Raw genomic sequence first — 19,296 nt, 5'->3', positions numbered from 1 at the left:
GCTGTTTAAGATTATTTTATTGAGGAGTGTGAGGCAGGGAGAGGTGGGGGGCATTGCAGCCTCCCCAGGCCCCACCAGGGGGAACAGACCTCCTCCCAACTTCCCACCTCCTAAGTGGCTCCCCCTGTACTGTGGGGGACTCTGTGCAAACTCTGCCCCACGGAGAAAGAGGAGGCTGTGAAGTGGCAGCAGCTGGGATGAACAGTGGCGCTACTGGGTGCTGGGGGGCTTGTAGGGCTCCAGGAGCAGGGCAGAGAAGGTGTTGACTTTATCGGCTCCCCGAACCTCGTGGGGTAACAGTGGCAGCTTCACAATGTGAAAGTCTTCATACAGGTCTTCCATCTGTAACCAGGTTAGAGAGCAGAAAGCAGAGATTAAGGGCAGAAGGGGTTTCCAAGGGGGTGGCAGGTTAGGGCAGAGGCCTCTTGATATAGTATGTGGGAGTGGAGCTAGCAAGTCCCGGACTGGACTAGATGTCATGCTTCCCAGTCCAGCCTCAGTCCTCTAGACACAGAAGGACCAGGAGTTGGAAGAGGGTAGGTCATCAGGAGGCACAGGGGTCAGACAGGACTGGGGGCATGGCTCTACAGAAGAGTATTGCTAAGCATGTAAAAAGCCTCAAGTACTATCCACAGCAAGACCAAAATGAACTCTCTCTGTCCCTCCCTTCCTCCCTCCCTTCCTCTGTCCCTCTGTCTCTCTCTACTGAGCTACAGCTCCAGCCCTCAAAGATAATAACAGTAAAAGATACAGGATTCTTGGCTGGGCTGGGGCTGGGCAGGTGGACACACCTGGTCCAGGTATTTGGCCTGGATCTTGTGGCGAGCCTCACACATCTTGCAGGGTTTTTCAGGGTCAGGGAAGACGAGCTGGTTGACGATGATGTTGTGGGTGTCGATCTTGCACTTAGCTAGCTCCTGGATCAGCCGCTCTGTCTCATACAAGGACAAGAATTCGGCGATGCACACACAGATGAAGGTCGTCTGTTCCTGTGGGGCACAAGACAAGAGTAAGGAAGGGATCTCGCTATCCTCATGAGCCTCTCCCCACCTGCTGGGTCACAACTCACAGGGTCCTTGAACTGCTCACTAACGGATCGGATGACAGGCAATGTCTCTTCTAGCTTGGAGGCCAGCTGGTCAGCATTCATGTCCCCCAGGCCCAGCATGTTGCACATCTGTGGGGATGAGGGGACAGGTTTGTCACCTTCCTGGGCCCATCAGGGGCTTGCTGAATACTGCAGCATTTCCATGAAAGGTGTGGGCCCTGGGGCCAACTCATGGGGTAGGTCTGTGTAATTTTAGTTCTCCCACTTTGTGAGCAAACAAGAAAAGATATCTGACCTCCTGAATTCTCAGTTTTTCCATCTCCACACCTTACCTCCAAGAGCTGTTTGCTATGTGAGCTGCCATGTGTTTTATTACAGACTGGTGCTAAGCACTAAGTAGATACCTAGCAGACACTACTATCTGAGTGAGGCTGGAGGAAAGACTATGCATGCTCTAGACACGGGAGTGGGGGCAAGTGTCATACTATAGACAATCCACAGAACCATTCTTGGTCCTTCCATTTTTTTTTTTTTTAAGTGTATGTGCTGTTGAATGAGCATTACAGCTGACAGAGAAGGAAAGGAAGACCCAGAGAAGTGAAAGATTGACTTGAGGTCACATAGCGGGTGAAATTTGGAGGGAGGCAGTCCATTTCACAGCGGGGGAGACAGGGGACCATGCTTCTTGCTCTGCCACACGGAACATGGCCCCGGCAAGACACCAACAGAAGGAGTGTGTGGCACCTGCCTGTGAGATGAAGGGGCTGATCTGATTCTTGATCTGCATGAGGCGGCCCAGGCCTCGCTCCACGATGGTAGGGAAGTTCAGGAGTCTGAGTGTGTGGCCGGTGGGTGCTGTGTCGAACACTACCACTGAGAAATTCATGCCTTTCACCAGCCTGAGGGGAGATGAGGGTCAGGCTCATACCAGAGGCCCTCCCAGGGGAGGCAGGCAGCCCTCCAAGCCCTCCCAGGCTTACCTCATGACCTCAGCATAGCTCATGGCCTCATCAATGCCAGGGAAGGCGCTCATGGCCTCCTGCATCATCTTCTTGCCCATGCTCAGCATGTTGTCCTCCTCGAAGAACTCGTCGGGGAGCTCTGCCACGCCCAGGCTGGGGTCTATCTCCTGGGGGCCGAGGGGACCAGACTCAGGCTGCTGCGATGACCGACTCCCAGAGGGGGTCTCAACTCCTAGGTGCAGGCCAGAGGAAGCCCATGTAGGGCTCCAACCACATAGGATCCTGGGTCTGTCCCATCAATAGTTTAACCTTCACAATCAAGTAAGAAATTGCAAACTGGGACTAGGGGAGGCCCCAAAGATAAGCTGAAACCCATGCCCATTGCAGGATTTGCATAGCTGTGTGCCACCCAAAATTTGCCTTCCCAATATACAACCACAGCTAGCTCCAACTATTTTTCAGATCATGCCTCTAATGTGGGCCATCTTTGAATATAATTCTATTATTTATTTATTTGGTTTTTCAAGACAGGGTTTCTTTGTGTAGCCTTGGCTGTCCTGGAACCAACTCTGTAGACCAGGCTGACCTTGAACTCAGATATCCACCTGCCTCTGCTTCCTGAGTGCTGGGATTAAAGGCGTGTGCCACCAAAGCCTGGCAGATTCTTTTATTTTTTTAAAGAAAGAAAGTAGGGGCTGGAGAGATGGCTCAGAGGTTAAGACCTCTTCCAGAGGTCCTGAGTTCAATTCCCAGCAACCACATGGTGGCTCACAACCATCTGTAATGAGATCTGGCGTCCTCTTCTGGCCTGCAGTCATACATGCTGTATACATAGTAAATAAATTCAATAAATAAATAAATAAAGAGAAAAAAAAGTAATCACTATGTTGTGGAGGCTGGCCTTCTTCAAGCTCCTGAATGCTGGGATTACAGGTGGTTCTACCGGCCCGGCTATCTGCAGCTCACTGTGATCTGGTTTCCTATCCCCGTCCATTTGCTGTCCCTCTTGGTCAGTATTCTCTTCTCTTTTTTTCTCGTGGGGGGAGGGAGGGGTTGGGGGTAGTGTTGCAGGCGGAACCAAGGGCTTTATACAGGCTAGGCCTGTGCTCCCATCAAGTTATGCCTTCAGCCACTCACTGCGAGATTCTAAGCAGAGTCTTTACCACTAAGCAATTCCTAAGCCCCTTAAAGGTGGATTCTAGCTGAGTACTTGACCCCATGGCCCCAGCCTCTGACTGGCAGGTTTTAGATAAGAGCTCTATTACTGAGATACAGCCCCAGCCTTGGCCTGTTCCCTTACCCAGTCTAGGCTACATGGGAGGCTTCTGCCAACTCTCCTTTTACTTTCCTGTTGACAGGCTCCCCACTCCGCTTTTCCCTAGCTGTTTGGTATTGCTGTTTTTGGGGCAAAATATACTTATCAGTCATACCTGCCCCCATTCCTAACGACAGATCTCCAAAAAGCCACACAATTCTGCCCGCTACCCCTACTCCCTCCTCAAATGTCTTCTGTCTCATTCACTGTGGAAGGCCCGGCCTCTGCAAGAAAAGGAAGCCCTGGCTGGGCCTGGTGGTATAGACTTGTAATCCCAAGTACTCAGCAGAATGAGGCAGAAAGGTTGCAAGATCTACCAATGCTACAGAGTGAGCTAAAGCTGGCTGTAAACTTAGTGAGACCCAGACTGAAAATAACAAGAGCAAAACCACAAACAAAACTGAGAAGGCTCAACAAGTAGAGAAACTCGCTCTGTGAGCCTGAGTTCTATCCTGGACTCCACTGAAGGGAGAGGAAAAGAAGCGTTCAGTCACACACGCAACATTAACAAAGAAGAAAAGGGCTGGGAGTTCAGTGGTGAATCTGGCCTAGTATGCACCAGGCCCTGAGTTCAATCCCTATTTCTTGAAAAAAACTTAAGAAAAGATGGCCAGGTGGTGGTGGTGGTGGTGGTGGCGGCAGTAGTGGCGGCGGCGGCGGCGGCGGCGGCGGCGGCGGCGCACACCTTTAATCCCAGGACTCGGGAGGCAGAGCCAGGCGGATCTCTGTGAGTTCGAGGCCAGCCTGGGCTACAGAAAGGCGCAAAGCTACATAGAGAAACCCTGTCTCGAAAAACCAAAAAAAAAAAAGAAAAAAGAAAAAGAAACGATGAGGGACGGGAGAGATGGCTCAGAGGTTAAGAGCACTGGCTGTTCTTCCAGAGGTCCTGAGTTCAATTCCCAGCAACCACGTGGTGGCTCACAACCATCCGTAATGACATCTGGTGCCCTCTTCTGGCATGTAGGCAAAACACTGTATACAATATACACAATAGATAAATAAAAATTAAAGAAAGAAAAGATGAAATGCTGCTGGTTTTAACACCTCATTTGTCCCGGGAAGAACCCCAGGCGCCACATACTTCCTTTTGATTTGCATCCCTGGCAGAGTCGAGGTCCTGGCTCTGTATGCTGGACAGAGCTCAGCCTTCAAGAACTATCCCCGCCAAATTATTTCTCTCTGCTCTGGCAAGTTCCAGTCACATTCAAATATGCCCTACCACCATCTTTCTCAGACAAGCCCTTCAAAAGCCAGGTGTGGTGCTGTGTTCCTGCAGACTCAGCTGCTCTAGAGACTGAGCAGGAGTTCAAGGCTAGTATGGGCAGTATAGTTGAAACTCTGTCTCAACAACTCCCTGTTTTTCTCCTGTGAGGTTCCCATTTCTCAGCTCTCATCATGACAGTTACTATTACCCTCATTAAACCAAAACCAAGCAATCTTAGGCACTGGAGAGATGGCTCAGAAGTTAAGAGTCCTGGATGCTGTTCCAGAGGGCCCAGGTTCAATTCCCAGCAACCACATGGAGGTTCACCACCACGTATAAATCCAGTCCCAGGGGATCCAACACCCTCTTCTGGACCTGAGGGCACCACATCCACTTGGTGCATAAATGTACATGCAGACATAACATCAATGCACGAGAAAAAAAAAAAAATGAAGTGAAACCAGTTTTTGTCAGGCCCCATGACATATGCCTGTCATCCCCGCACTTTGGAGGAGGACCATAAGTTTAAGGTTGTCCTTGGCTACAAGGTTGAGGCCACACTAGACTACATGAGACTCAGTCTCAAAACAAACAAACAAATAAACAAAAAACTCAGAATAACAAGGCTTGAAGAGATGCCTTAGTGGTTAAGAGCACTAGCTGTTCTTGCAGGGAACGTAGGTTTGATTCCCAGCACTCACATCAGGCATTTCACAACTACTTGTATCTTTAGTTCCAGAGGAATCTGAAGTCTTCTTCATACCTCTCTAAGCACTGCAGGCAAGCAGCACATGCCACACACAGTCACACGAACACACACATAAAAGTGTAAAAAAAAAAAAAAGGATGGCCTAGTGGATAAAGCACTTGTGTAAGTGTGGGGACCAAAATTTGGGTCTCCAGAACCCGTGCAAAGGTGGGCATGGTAGCATGACTCCATAATCCCAGGGCTGCTATGTTGAGATAAGAGGTGGGGAACCCTTGGCAACTCTCTGGCCACCTGGCCTTGTGCATACAGCTGTAAGCGAGAGACTCTGTCTCAAACAAGGGGGAAGAGCAAACACCAGTATCCCAGTACCTGGAGGTGTCCTGATACCTCCATAATGGCACATGGGCATGGGTGTATGCACACACACACACACACACACACACACACACAGAGAGAGAGAGAGAAAACATGAAGATGTGACCTATGTAAACCCCCAGCCTTCTTGCTACTCTTCCTGATTTCACCCTTGACTTGCAATCTAATTTCCATATGACAGCCAGACATGGATTTCTTTATTTATTTATTTTTTTTTCCAGGCAGGGTTTGTCTATGTAACCCTAGCTGTCCTGGAACTCGCTCTGTAGCCCAGGCTGGCCTTGAACTCACAGAGATCCGCCTGGCTCTGCCTCCCGAGTGCTGAGATTAAAGGCGTGTGCCACCACCCCGGGCCAGGCACTATAATATTTTTAAAGATAGGGTCCTACTATGGAGCCCTGCTGGCCTCAAATTCATAGTGATCCACCTGCCTCTACTTCTCTAGTGCTGGGATTAAAGGTATGCGTCACCATGCCCAGCCCTTTACAAAGCATGAACTTGAAAGCTGGGAATGGTCTAGCATGCTGGATACCCTGGGCTTCATCTCAAGCAGTAGCAGCAGCAGCAGCAGCAGCAGCAGCAGCACCACCACCACCACCACCACCACTAACAACACCACAAAAAACGTAAGTATGGGGCTAGAGAGATGGCTCAGCAGTTAAGAGTGTGTACTGCTTTCGAGAGGACCCTCATTCAATTTCCAGTACCCACATAGGGGTGGGAGTTCACAATTGCCGGTAACTCAAGGGGAACCTGATACCTCTGGCCCCCTGCACATATAACTAAAAATAAAGTTAATCTTCAAAAGAATAGCTTTCTAAAAAAAAAAAGCCTGCTTGGGGTTGTCTTTCTGTATGCTGTGAATATATGTTGTATAAGCTGACTTGGCCTATGGCAAGGCAGCTTAGAGGCAGGCAAGAAATCCGAGAGAGAGAGGAAAGAGAAAGGAGTCTGGAAAGAGAAGCTGAGAGCTGCCGCCAGGAGAAGCAAGATGTAAAAGTACTGGTAAGCCACGAATCCATGTAGCAATGCATAATTTAATACATATGGGTTAATTTAAGATATAAGAGCTAGCTAACAAGAAGCCTGACCCATAGGTCATACAGTTTGTAAATAATATAAGCCTCAGTGTGTTTACTTGGGACCAAGCAGTTGCGGGACGCGGGAGGGGGAGATTCATCCCAACTGCAGGGCCAGGCAGGACTGGAGAAACCTTCCAGCTCCAAAAGCCTTCTATCAAACTTAGACTCAAAGCCAAACTGCTTGCTTGGCCAGCAAAACCCCACAGTGCCTACCTCTGGTTGGTTCTTCCTCCTACTCCTTCCCTTCCCTTTGCTTGCTTAGCTCCATTTGGTCACCTTCCTGTTCCTTAATGGTGTCCTTCCCACACGTCCCTCTGGGAGTATGCAGGGAAAGGGTGACACCAAAGAGATGAGTATGTAGACTATGAATGGCTTGGTGGCTGCTGGTAGGTATGCCCCTAGAAGACCTTCTGCTTGGAGCTCAGTGGTTAAGAGCACTGGCTGCTCTTCCTGAGCATTTGGGCTTGATTCCCAGCACCCAGATGGTGTGGCTCATAACCATCTGTAACTCCAGTCCCAGAGGATCTGATGCCCTCTTCTGGCCTGCATGGGTATCAGGTGTGCATGCTGTGTAAAACACCTGTCATTAAAACAAAACAAAACAAAATGCCAGGCCGTGCTAGTGCATGCCTTTTATCTCAGCACCTGGGAGGCAGAGCCAGGCGTATCTCTGTGAGTTCAAGGCCAGCCTGGTCTACATCGTGAGATCCAGGACAGGTACCAAAGCTACACGGAGAAACTCTGTCTCAAAAAACGAACCACCAAACAAACAAACAAACAAACAACAACAGCAACACCAACAAAAAAGGGAACCTCAGCCAGAGCCAGTTCCAGCTTTACCTACCATAGCAAAGAGGTTGTCATAGCCTTTGACCTTGGTAGGCACCTTGGAGAACTTCTGATCAAAAGCATCTGAGATGTTGTGGGCTGGGTCTGTGGAAATGATTAGAACACTCTCACGTCCTTTAGACAGCTGGACCGCCAGGCTGCAGCTGCACAAAGGAAGGAAGGAAGACGAGGAGTGAGGAGCCAGCCTTGGTAGTGGGGTTTATAGCAGGAGATGCAAGGTCGGGCCGCAGGGACCTGGATCAGAGGGACCTTAAGAGCAAGCATGGGAGCATGCCTTAACATCTGCAGAGATCACCACCTGATCCTTTCATTTGGACTGGACTGGTGTGCAATGTTTAGTTGACTGGTTCGGCCTGTTAGAGTGCCTGCTTTTTTGGTATGCAGTGGCACAGTCCAGCTGTCCAACCAGCACAGATTGCTCTTCCTCCCTCCCTCCCTCCCTCCCTCGTTCAGGGACAAGTACTTCACCTCTCAATGGACTGAGGCACTGTAACCATGTGCCTTTTACACTCCCTTCTACTCCTTCCCGCGCTGGGCATCAAATGGAAGGTTCGTCATACTATAATAGCTTGTATTAGTGTCCCCTCTACTATCAACTTCCTAGGGGGTACTGTCCAGGCAACTGCGATTATTTAAATGCTCCTCTGCACACACCACGCGCTGGATTCACAAGACCCAAAGAGGGATAATCCAACTCAGGACGCCAGGCTTGCATTCAGGAGGTATCTTCGGCAAGCTGCAGTAACTTCCGGAGAGTACAACCCCGAAGAGCCCCGCTCAGCTCGCTTTGCCCCGCTCGGGATGAAAAAGCCGGCCCCAGTCCTCCCCTTCGTCCGGTGGTACATCCCACCCGTCTTCTTGGCCCCACCAGAGCCTCCTTACCTGCAGGTGGTCTTACCCACGCCACCTTTGCCCCCGACGAAGATCCACTTAAGGCTGCGCTGCTCGATGATATTGCTAAGCGTGGGTTCTAGCGGCTCCACATCAGGAGCATCCTCGAACTCTTCTGCCTCAACCCCCCACCCGGCCACCCCTGCCGCCATCTTGGAGCCGGGTCACGTGATCAAGCGGGACGCACCACGTCCTAAACACCTACAGGGGAAACGAATCTGCCACATCCCTGTGGAGGCGGGAAGCCTGACTTATTCTACTCCTGCATTGACATTTAGGAACAAGAGACGCTATATTTTCACCGTTTTATGCGTCGAGGACTCACCTTGGTGATCTTTTGTCTGTAGTTTTCTCAGAATGACCCTGTCTTGTAAGTATATTGGTATGACTCACATCATTGCCTTCCAGTGATTGGATCCTAAGTCTTGCGGTACTCTTTTCATTGGCTGTAGCTTGTTTCACTTCCACTAGTCACGCTCAAGTCCCTGTAGGCGGCAACCTCTCTCTCCTTAGCAACCAGCCAAACATCCCGTCTAAGCTCTTTGAAGTTAGAGCAGAGGTGTCTCTTGGCTCGATTCTATAGGCTCAGTTTCCTGATGATCATTTCCTCCTTACTTTCTATTTTGTACCTCAACATCTCTTCTTGTCCGCCACTTACTCAGTTGGTTGTGAGCCACCTGGCTCCTGCCTCAAGCCAATCACGAACGAACTGGTTAGTTGGCTGAGGGTCCATAAAAGGCAAAAAGACTCCATTTGTGGCAGGGTATGCAGACTTTTGCCTCTGTGCTCGGAATACCCATGCTGGGCAGGAATGATATCTGCAACAGTCGTCCTTGTAGAGAGAACTTTAGTTTCCGAAACTCTGGTTGCGCTTGGCGTTGTGCTCCCCCCTTGTACACGTGTGTGCTCCAAGTTCAGCAAACGCTGTTTGAATTGAATCCCTGTTCTCTGGAAGGAATACAAGGGTTCTTAGTCCCCTTGGTGCAGAACTCAGCGCAGAACATTAACTCTTAGAGAAGGACTCAGCCTAGAATTTTCTTCAGCTTCATTTGAGTGCTCAGCTTCTAAAATACTACTCTCAGACGGGGCATCTAGCTGCACGTAGCCAGCAGTTTCCTTATTTAAAGGTAAGAGATTAAATTCCGAGATAGATGTCCAACCTAGAGAATCTTCCATTTTTTTTTTTTTCTTTCGGTTTTTTGAGACAGGATTTCTCTGTGTAGCTTTGCGCCTTTCCTGGAACTCACTTGGTAGTCCAGGCTGGCCTCGAACTCACAGAGATCCGCCTGGCTCTGCCTCCCAAGTGCTGGGATTAAAGGCGTGCGCCACCACCGCCCGGCTGAATCTTCCATTTCTAATAGGAGGTATCAAGTTAGATAGATATGCTTTCCAGACCTAGTTAGAGGCCACCCAAGTTCCCAAGAGTCAATAGAGCACGCAGTCGCCAAACAAGATCTTTTCAATTACAGAGTTCTGGTGGTCGACTGGGACTGTGCTCTCAGCCTTTAGAGGGAACTCGGGTCCCAGATGATGGTTCTATGCTTCTGTCTGTTTAACGAACTCGTGCTGGCAGGATTAGGAAAATCCGAGGAACAGAAGGAAAGGCACCCGGCTTCTGGGCTCCACCCACTGGTCGCCAGGTCAGAGCACCTTTGCCCCACCCAAGCCCCGCCCACTCTGCGTTGGCTTCTGGGATCACTCCTCTCTTCCCAGCATGCAGTGCTTCAGACGAAGCCAGTCCCGCGCCAAGCGCGCGGTCTGAGAGCCTTTCCCGAAGTCCCTTGCGCGGCACCTGGCGACAAAATGGCTGCCCGAGGGAGACGGGCGGAGCCTCCGGGTCGGGAGGCGCCCGGCCCGGCGGGCGGCGGCAGGAGCCGATGGGCTGAGTCGGGGCCAGGAACGTCACCCGAGAGCGGGGACGACGAGGTATCGGGCTCAAGTCCGGTGTCCGGCGGTGTGAACTTGTTCGCCAACGACGGCAGCTTCCTGGAGCTGTTCAAGCGGAAGATGGAGGAGGAGCAGCGGCAGCGGCAGGAGGAGCCACCCCCGGGCCCGCAGCGACCCGACCCATCGGCCTCCGCCGCGGCGGGCCCAGGGAATCCGAAGAGGAAGGGCGGCCCAGGCCCCACACTCAGCTTCGTAAGGAGCCGCGGGGGTGGGGGCGGGCCCCGGGGCCCGTATTGGCAGGGGGAGTCGGGCCCGGGAAGGGGTGTCTTGGTCCCAGGCAGTCCTCAGCCGGGATGCCCGGACGGTCCCGGTCGCTTGCTGAGAATGTTGAACCTGGATTCCGGACGAGGGGTGTTTCTGGGCGGTAGTGGGAAGCCCCAGGTCTTACTCGCGGGACCTGGGAACCGGGAAATTGCATTGGAAGCAGCGCTCTGGGGATAGGGAGCCCTAGATGCTAGGATTCCTGTTTGATTTTGACTTTGAATAGTGGGGACCCAAACACACAATTTGAGGGAAAAGGAGGGGACAAATTCAAATTCCGAGTCTGCTGTATTCGTTAGACTCACACCACGGACCGTAGCCGGGCGTGGTGACACACGCCTTGCAATACCATCACTCCGGATTCAAGAAGACCGAGGATTCGAAAGTGAGAGCCTGTCCTAATTAAACAAAACCAACTAACCAACAACAAAAAGCAAGTCACTGACTTTGTGACCTTAGGAAGATCATTCGATTTCTTTCTATATCATTTAACTGTTGTCCGTTTATTGAGCACCTTACCTTGTGATGGGTAATCAGTGGTGAATTTGACAGAACAGAACGTTGTTTGTTTGGAGCCTGGGTTGCCTACTCTGATTTTCTGTAGTTCTAGTAATTAACATCATTTTTCCTTTTGATATGAGTATCCCATAGAAAAGTCAGTACACACTCTTAGAGAAAGAACTAGACCAGTGGTTCTCTACTGGGGACAAGTCTCCTTACCCTCATGTATTTTGTAAAGTCTGTAGACATTTTGGTTGTTAAAACTCTGAGAGGAGATGCTAGTGACATCTATGGGTAGGTACAGGAATGCTATTCAATATCCTACAGTGCATGGGATAACAAAGAATGATCTAGCTGAAAATGCCGAGAGTACTCGGTTGAGCTCTAGGTTAAATCAATTGGACATATAATTTTTGTTAGTTTTGAGCTTGCTTTGTCTCAGGCGTTGCATTAGAGGCCCTGTAGTGGGGAGGAAGAAATATTGGTTTGAGAATAGCAGATCGTGGGTCAAATCCTGGATCCAGCTCTGTGGTTTGGGGTAAGGCTCAAGTTTCTTAACCTCTTAAAAGGGTGTATGAGCCAGACAGGGTGGTACATACGTGTAATCCTAGCACTGTAGAGGTTGAGACAGGAGGGTTGCAGAGTTTGAATTCAGCCAGGGTTATATAGCAATAACCTGTTTCTAGAAACAACACAAAAAGGGTGTGTTTGTGTGGGAGCTGAGACTGGAGGGCCTCAAGTACAGAATGAATTCAGAGCCAGCCTGAGCAACTTTGTGAGACCCAGCTTAAAGTACAAACAAGAGGTGTGGGGATTTAGCTCTGTTAGATGCTTGGAGTGCTTGATCCTAGATTCCATCTGCAGCATCTCACAAAAAGTGGTGAGTGGGGCGATGTAGTCTCAGCAGTGTCTGATGCCTAGTTGAAGGGTGAGCACAGGATGTTGTCTTAGAGGCCCCCCAGTTAAGGGGAGAAGATGGGATACCAGGGTGAAAATCCAGAGCAAGACTGTTCTTAGAGGAAGTAGAAAGTGACAGTCAAGAGTAGAGGTTGAAATCTTTTCCAGGAATGGGAGCAGCAGTAGTGTTACTATTATTTTCATTTGTTCATGAGTAGCCATTATAGTTACACCCCTAAAAAAGCCAGGCCAGATCAGGACAGGAGAATTAAGGATACTTTGTGATTCAGGATGCTCTGACTGGCTTTGCACTATCTGATCATGAGTATTGCTCTCTTGTTGACAGCCTGTCCTGCCCCTCCCAGACACTTGTGTTTTCTCTAAAATGGGGTAGTTATTACTTTCAAACAGCATAACTGAATGTGAGAGGAGATAACATGACCACAGCACCCTTTGGGTGGCATATAAGGCTTGGTATGTAGTAATGCTCAATAAAGGTATTGTTACCTGTATGGTCCCTGCCAGGACAGGGTGAGGCCTGGGCAGAAAGAGTGAGGACAGAGCCAGTCCCCAGTAAGGTGAGCACTCCTCTGCCCCCCTGGGAGGGTAGCCTGGGGCCCAGGACTGCCTGGGCATGGCAGCCCAGGGCAGGCGCTGAGTCGAGTGTGCTCCTCTCTGATTGCTGCGCAGGTCGGCCGGCTGGAGGAGCTGGGCGAGGCGTCGATAGGAAGGTGTAGTGGGCCTCAGCACCGCCAAGGGCGGGCCCGGCTCCTGTAACCCTTGCAGTCTTCTGTCCCTTCACCCAGGTGGGCAAGCGCAGAGGCGGGAACAAACTAGCCCTCAAGACAGGAATAGTAGCCAAGAAGCAGAAGACGGAGGATGAGGTGAGTGGGCTGGCTAGGGGTGCCACCTTAACTGCCTTTTCCTTCCAGACTCAGGCTTTGGATGGGTGGGCCTGGTAGGGTGGTAGGTCCCCAGATAACCTGCCTCTGCATTTTAGTGTGACATCGGGGGTGGGGGAGCTGTCATGATGTTCCTGACTCTTGTCCCCAGCTTCTTGGCATCTGTCTTCCAACCAGTCCTCCCCTCCTCCAACCCCACAGGTATTAACAAGTAAAGGTGACGCATGGGCCAAGTACATGGCAGAAGTGAAAAAGTACAAAGCCCACCAGTGCGGTGACGATGATAAAACTCGACCCCTGGTGAAATGACCCCCTCCCAGGTGCTCACTGCCTGGGACTCTCTGCAATGTACATAACTATTTAAGGCGGTAATGGCAGCGGCCTTCCTGGAGGACTGATACACAGAAGGAAACCAAGGCGCTTCCCGTGGCCGCAGACCATTCTCCAGGACTCTTTTTTTTTACCTTGAGCACTTGCCTCCTGAGACTCACTAGACCAGTGGTTTACTGTCCCCTTTCTTCCCACCACCGCTTTCTCTGGCTCTGTCTCTCTTGCTGTCCTTCTCCTTTCAGCAGTCACTTCTGAGAAGTAAAGAACCTGATTTAGTGCTGGAGCTGTGTGCTTGCTTTGTCGTCTTTGCGGTCTCCCAGCTAAGACTGTCCCCACTGGTGGCTGCCACACCTACCAGTGCTGGAGTGGACCCATTGTGAGGAGGTGAAGGGAAGTTCTGTAGCCAGGGACCATGCGGCCTGTCATGTACCCTCAAGACATCTTTCTTCCCTCTTTAGTAACTGTGGCACTTAGAGTCCTGTCTGGTTTGTGTTTTTATTTTGAGACAGGGTCTTATGTGCTGCACGGGTTTGTTTCCTCCCTTGGCAGCATGGTATGGACATGCACTACCTTCCAAGTCCTTCACAGTCTCGGTTTACTGTGACTTGGCTTGTACTTAAGTGTGAGTGTGCTTGTCTGGTGCACATAAGGCACTGTCCAGTCTCCAGCACCTCGTTGTGTGCTGTGCACTAATCTTACGATTTGGTTAATTCAGAGCTGCTATTTTATTTCTTCCCCAGATAGTGACCAAGCACTTACCACCATATGCCAAGGCTGTTCTGGACTCTGGGGATCAGAGCATCAACCAGCCAACACTCTCCCTGTCCTTAGAGGAGACAGATGGGAAGAAAGCGGGGAGGCTTTTTGGGTGGTGACTACTAACAAGGATAGGATAGAGGCTTGTTGGGGAGGGGATGTCTGTTTTAGGCCTCTTTTTATATTTTTTGGTTGTGAACCTAGCCTTTAATGGTTGATAGATTCTCTCCAGCCCATACGCCACTTTTAAAAAATTTTATTTTTTGCTTTTATGCATGTCTGTATACCACATGCATGCCTGGTACCTGTGGAGACCAAAGATAGCAGCAGATCCCCTGGAACTAGAGTTACAGCTGGTTGTGAACTGTCATGTAGTTGCTAGGAATTCAGCCTGGGTCCTCTGGGAGAGCATCAATGCCTTTAACAGCTAAGTCATCTTTCCAGCCTCCTTAGGTGACATTTGATCAAAGTCTGGAGGGAGGGAGGTGAGGAAGTGTCTCAGTAGAGGTCTCAAGACACTATAAAGACAGGTTGTACAACAGCAAGTTCTGATGGGACCTGAGGAAGGACAGATAGCTCTGGTCCTGGAGTGTTAAGGTGGTGCCCCTGACCATTCTGACAAAGCAATCTGAAGGCACTATGTTCATTCACTCAGTTAACACATATGATGTAGGAGTGGGCATGGTGACTCATGCCATGAGCTCAGTGCTTGGGAGGTGGAGGCAGGTGGATCAGGAGTTTAGGGTAATCCTTGTCTCATGTAGACTCTCTCCAAAAACCACATACAAAAAATAAAGTTGGTCAGGGTTGACAGCTTGAGAAGATTTGCTCTAGATCCCAAAGGTGGCAAGATAGTGTGGAAGGTCCTTGAAAGTGCTCCAGGCAGAGGTAATAGTAGGTATGATCTTCTAGGGTTCATAGGTCTTCAGAGGAATTGGTGGGTGGGTTGTGAATAGGGGAGGAAACACAAACTAACGGAGTCAACTGTGTGGCTGCCTCTTTGGAAGCCAGCAACAGTTGGATCTTAAGCACACATAGACACAAGTAGGTCACCACTGTGGCAGCTTGGCCTCTATTCTGGAGTGTGTCAATAAGCAGAGCGAGTTGAAATCCAGGCCCTTCCCGTCACAGAGTCTAACCAGGTATGTGACCTAGGAGATGTGAAAGGAAATTCAAGTACAAGTTTGGATGAGTCACAGCCCTCTTTTTCCCTGTTTTTGTGCCTGTTAGCGGTATGATTCTATATAAATAAATCACTTAAACCTTTTTAAAATTAATTTTTTTCGTTTGTATGTCTATCTGCCATATATGTATAGATGTGTTGAATCCTCTGGAGTTAGAGGCGGTTGTCAGCCACCTGACAGGGATACTGGGAACTGAACTCTGGTCTTATGGAAGAGCACTAAGTGCCCTTATCCACTGAGCCATCTCTCTAGCCCATCACTCAGCGTTTCTATGGCTCAGGTCTTTGTTTATTTTTAGCCATTTGAGACAGATTTTCTCTATGTAGCCCTGGCTGTCCTGGAACTTAATATGTAGACCAGACTGGCCTCGGAGAAGTAGACATCCACCAGACTGCATGCCAAGAGCTGGGATTAAAGGTGTATACCAACATACCTGTTTTTTTGGGGGGTAGGTTAGAGACAGGGTTACTGTGTGTATTCTTGGCTGTCCTGGAACTCACTGTGCACACCAGGCTGGCCTTGAACTGACAGCCGCCTGCCCCTGCCTCCTGAATGACGGGATTAAAGATGTGTGCCACTGCCGCCAGCCCCACACCTGGCTTTCTTTTGTCTATTTTTAAAGTTAGGAAGCATCTTTAAATTCAAATTGTAAAGAGCCAGGGCTGGAGTGTAGCTTAGTGATGCAAGGCATTTCCCTGGCATTTGAGATGGTGTCCACATATATGATCCCCATCACTTGCAAAAAGCAAAAGAAGATACATGTATAGTTGGCTATAACTGGTTAAAACTGCGTTCATTGCATCTCTGAGAGAAGTTAGCTTATATTTACAGGCTGTTTTACAGTTCTGGATGGAACCTCTTTTCCAGTGCACACTGGCAGGCACACTAACATTGTTCTACATCTTGGGGGCCTTGTTTAAAAATTTGACTGGAGCTGGAGAGATGGCACACTGGTTGTGAGCATTGGCTCTTGCCAGAGGACCTAGGTTTAGTTCCTCTGGAGCTGTTGTTAGAAGTGGTTCCTTGTTGCCTGACTGTAAGTCCTAGGGACTGAACTTAGGTCCTCTGGAAGAGCAGTACGTGAGGCTTCTTTCCAGCCCTTGTAACTTTTTTTTTTTTAAATTACACTTATTTGTGTGTGTGCATATTTCTACTATGGCACACATGTGGAAGTCAGTGGACTTGCCTTAAGTCAGTTCTCTTTCCACCATGTGGGATGGAACTCAGGTTGTCTGGCATGGTGGCAAGTGCCTTAATCTGTTGAGCCATCTTTCTTTCCAACCTTTCCCCGACACTCTCTTTGAATGACTGAGATGGAACCCAAAGTGTCATGTATGCTGATGACCAGTCCAGAGACCATGAGTTACACATTCTTTTTTTTTTTCTTTCTTATTTTCCTTTTTTCTTTTAATTTTTCGAGACAAGGTTTCTCTGTGTAACATCCCTGGCTGTCCTGGAACTCACTTTGTAGCCCAGGCTGGCCTTGAACTCATAGAGATCCGCCTGCCTCTGCCTCCCGAGTGCTGGGATTAAAGGTGTACGCTACCACCAATTGGCCGAGTTACACAGTCTAAAAACCAAAACTGTGATGAGATACTCAGGCAGAGAGACTTCTGTAAACAGTTTATGTTCTCCAGTCAGATTCAAAGTTGGGCAGGAGCTGAATGCTTTTAGTTGAAATCAAGTCAATATTGAGTGCATAGGGCCACTGTGAGAATTGCCTAGGAAAATACTATTTGGAAACCTCATGGCAGGGAATAAATGCTAAAAACGGAAAGGAGAGCTCAGTATAGTGGTGCTCAATTGTAGTTATCCAGGAGGCTGAGGTGGGTGGATGGTTTAAGATCAGCCTGGGCAATACAGGAAGACACCAAATCAAAATGGGAGGGGGAAGGGGGAAGCCAGGACACTTGTCCTGATTCAAATCTCTGTGGAGAAAGGAAAGAGACTGCTACTGAACCTGTAGTGGTCACACTATCGTTTGTGCCTACGGCAAGAAGACTGCAAGTTGGAGGCCTGCTTGGGCAACAGGTAGACCCTGCCTCAGGAAAAGAGATTTTAAATTTAATAAGTGGACCAGTGAAATGCAGGGTGGATCAAGGAGCATACACAAATGCCTGAAGACCAGAGTTCAGTCCCTAGGACCAGATAGAAACAACTGTGCAAGTTGTCACAGCCATTCAAACACAAACACATTTTTAAAATGTATTAAATGGTCTGTATTTCATATTCGCTCCACATGGCTTCTACTTGGAGTCAATGCCCATGTTTGATAAAACATTCCCCGCCCCCGCCCCCCCCCCAAAAAAGATGAAAAAGTTCATCCTCCCTGCAGCTTTCCAACTCTGAGGGACCAGCCCCCCACTAAGAATAAATGGTGTTTGGCGTCCTGAACGCACGGCACCTTGGGACTTGTAGTTTCAGGGATCACGGATGTGTATGAGTTGTGGCGGGGCGAGAAAGCTCTGCGCATGTGTAGTGCGTCTTGCCACACGTGTCTTTTAAGGAGGGTTTCTGTTTATATTGAGAGTTTTTAAGCTAGTTTATTTGGGAGCTTTCCTTTGATTCTCTCAACCGAGCCTAAAACCGAGTAAAAGAAACTCCAATTCTTGCTTTTCATGGAGTGAACGTTGCTGGGACTGATTATGCTAATGGGGACGTGTGCTAAGTTTCCCTTCAAGTTGAGGCATTCTTAGACCTGTCCCTCACCTGAAAGTCAATAAAATTTAGGACAGGGCTCGGCTGTCCTTTGGGATTAGAGTCCTAGTTGGTTTAGTAAATATTGGTTTAGGCAGGGCGTGAAGACAACGAACGGTCAGTTTTGTGCTGTGCTAAAAGCCAAATTTTCAAAGACTAATTTACGACCTGTCGGCTAAATTTAACTTGGATTATCTCTAATGGAGCAAATTGTAAAATATCCACTGAAATGGAGGCGAGTGGCAGGAGAGCGCGCCCCTTATCAGCGACAGGTCTAAGGGGAGGAAGACAGGAAGTTAGAGGAAAGCACCGGGGTCTCCAATTTAGACTACCATGCTTTGCGGTTGAAAAGGAAAAACAGTGCTCTACTGGATTCAGTTGGCAGAAGCATTCATGATCCTGCCCTTGCCTGAATTCTCTGGGCAAGGGCTCTTCATCTCACTTTTATCTTCAGGTAGGGGAAGGGATTAGGTCTCCTGTTCGAATTTACTAGATGATTTTATTTAAAAAGTTGTAGCCAGGGGTTGGAGAGTTGACTCAGCGGTTAAGAGCATTTGTTGCTCTTCCACAGGACCCGGGTTCAAGTGCCAGCGCAGCCCAACTGTCTGGTAGCACTAGCTCCAGGAGATCCAACTCTCTTTTGTCTTTCACCGCCACTAGACACACATGCAGGCAAAACATCCACATAAAATTTAAAAAGTTATAGCCTTATAGGTTTTTTTCAGTTCTATGTAAAAGCGTTACAGTATTGAACAATAACAAAGAGCAGAGAGTTGTTCGTGTCTCAGGGATAAAATCCACCCCAAGCGGCTTCTTGTCCTGCTCTTTATTCGCGTGTGGATCGGATGCTGTTTAGGGGAGCTGAAGAGAAACAGCCATTTTAATTTGTTTTTATTTATTTATTTTCTTTCTTTTTTTCAAGACGGGGTTTGTTTTTGATGAAAGGGTTTCGTGGTTGTAGCCCAGGCTTTCATGGTACCAGTGGGTATACTGTTGCCTTACTCCCTGTCTCCGCTCTCCCTCTCCCCAAGTTCTGAGGTTACAGTCTTCGGAGTCGCCACGCCGAGCTGAGAACCGTCTAATTCTTAGGGAGTGTAGTAAGGGCGAAGTTAGCTGTGGTTGAGGGATTCTTAGGCCCAATTTACACACCGGGAGCACCCATGCACTTGCAAATTTCTAGCTCCAGCAACAAGCTGCAGTCAGGAGGGCGGGAGGGATAGCCCAATGGTTAAGAGTACTGGCTACTCTCGCAGAAGACCCAGGTTTGATTTCAACATCCATATGGCGGCTCACAACCATCTGTAACCACAGTTCCAGGAGGGTCCAATGCCCTCTTCTGGTTTCCACGGCACTACACACATATGGTTCAGGTAAAATACCGCTACA

The 19,296-nt window shown here is 49.2% G+C and overlaps 2 protein-coding genes across 4 annotated transcripts; one reads left to right on the top strand and one right to left on the bottom strand.

The window, feature by feature from the left end:
• Get3 (guided entry of tail-anchored proteins factor 3, ATPase) lies at positions 1-8,605 on the bottom strand. Its single transcript, XM_052727022.1, has 7 exons — positions 8,427-8,605; positions 7,540-7,687; positions 2,029-2,177; positions 1,797-1,947; positions 1,070-1,177; positions 792-989; positions 1-342 (listed from the first exon to the last, which is right to left on the bottom strand). The coding sequence occupies exons 1-7, from the start codon at positions 8,585-8,587 to the stop codon at positions 211-213; spliced, it is 1,047 nt and encodes a 348-aa protein (XP_052582982.1). The 5' UTR covers positions 8,588-8,605; the 3' UTR covers positions 1-210.
• Positions 8,606-10,159: 1,554 nt separating this feature from the next.
• On the top strand, positions 10,160-13,556 carry Trir (telomerase RNA component interacting RNase). Of its 3 annotated transcripts, none has more exons than XR_008215610.1 (3): positions 10,162-10,574; positions 12,732-12,925; positions 13,145-13,190. XR_008215610.1 is itself a non-coding variant. In XM_052727026.1 (3 exons), exons 1-3 carry the CDS (start codon positions 10,239-10,241, stop codon positions 13,250-13,252), a joined length of 522 nt encoding a protein of 173 aa, XP_052582986.1. In that variant the 5' UTR covers positions 10,165-10,238; the 3' UTR covers positions 13,253-13,556. The 3 variants fall into 3 exon arrangements, 2 of the variants coding, with proteins under 2 accessions (XP_052582987.1, XP_052582986.1); XM_052727026.1 differs by having other exon boundaries at positions 10,165-10,574; positions 12,848-12,925; positions 13,145-13,556; XM_052727027.1 differs by lacking the exon at positions 13,145-13,190 and having other exon boundaries at positions 10,160-10,551; positions 12,848-12,924.
• Positions 13,557-19,296: the final 5,740 nt, after the last annotated feature.

This window comes from Peromyscus californicus, unplaced genomic scaffold, assembly GCF_007827085.1.
Source record: "Peromyscus californicus insignis strain IS unplaced genomic scaffold, ASM782708v3 Scaffold_8__1_contigs__length_139910024, whole genome shotgun sequence".
NCBI classification, from domain to species: Eukaryota; Metazoa; Chordata; class Mammalia; order Rodentia; family Cricetidae; genus Peromyscus; species Peromyscus californicus.
This window is presented reverse-complemented; position numbering and strand designations above follow the sequence as displayed.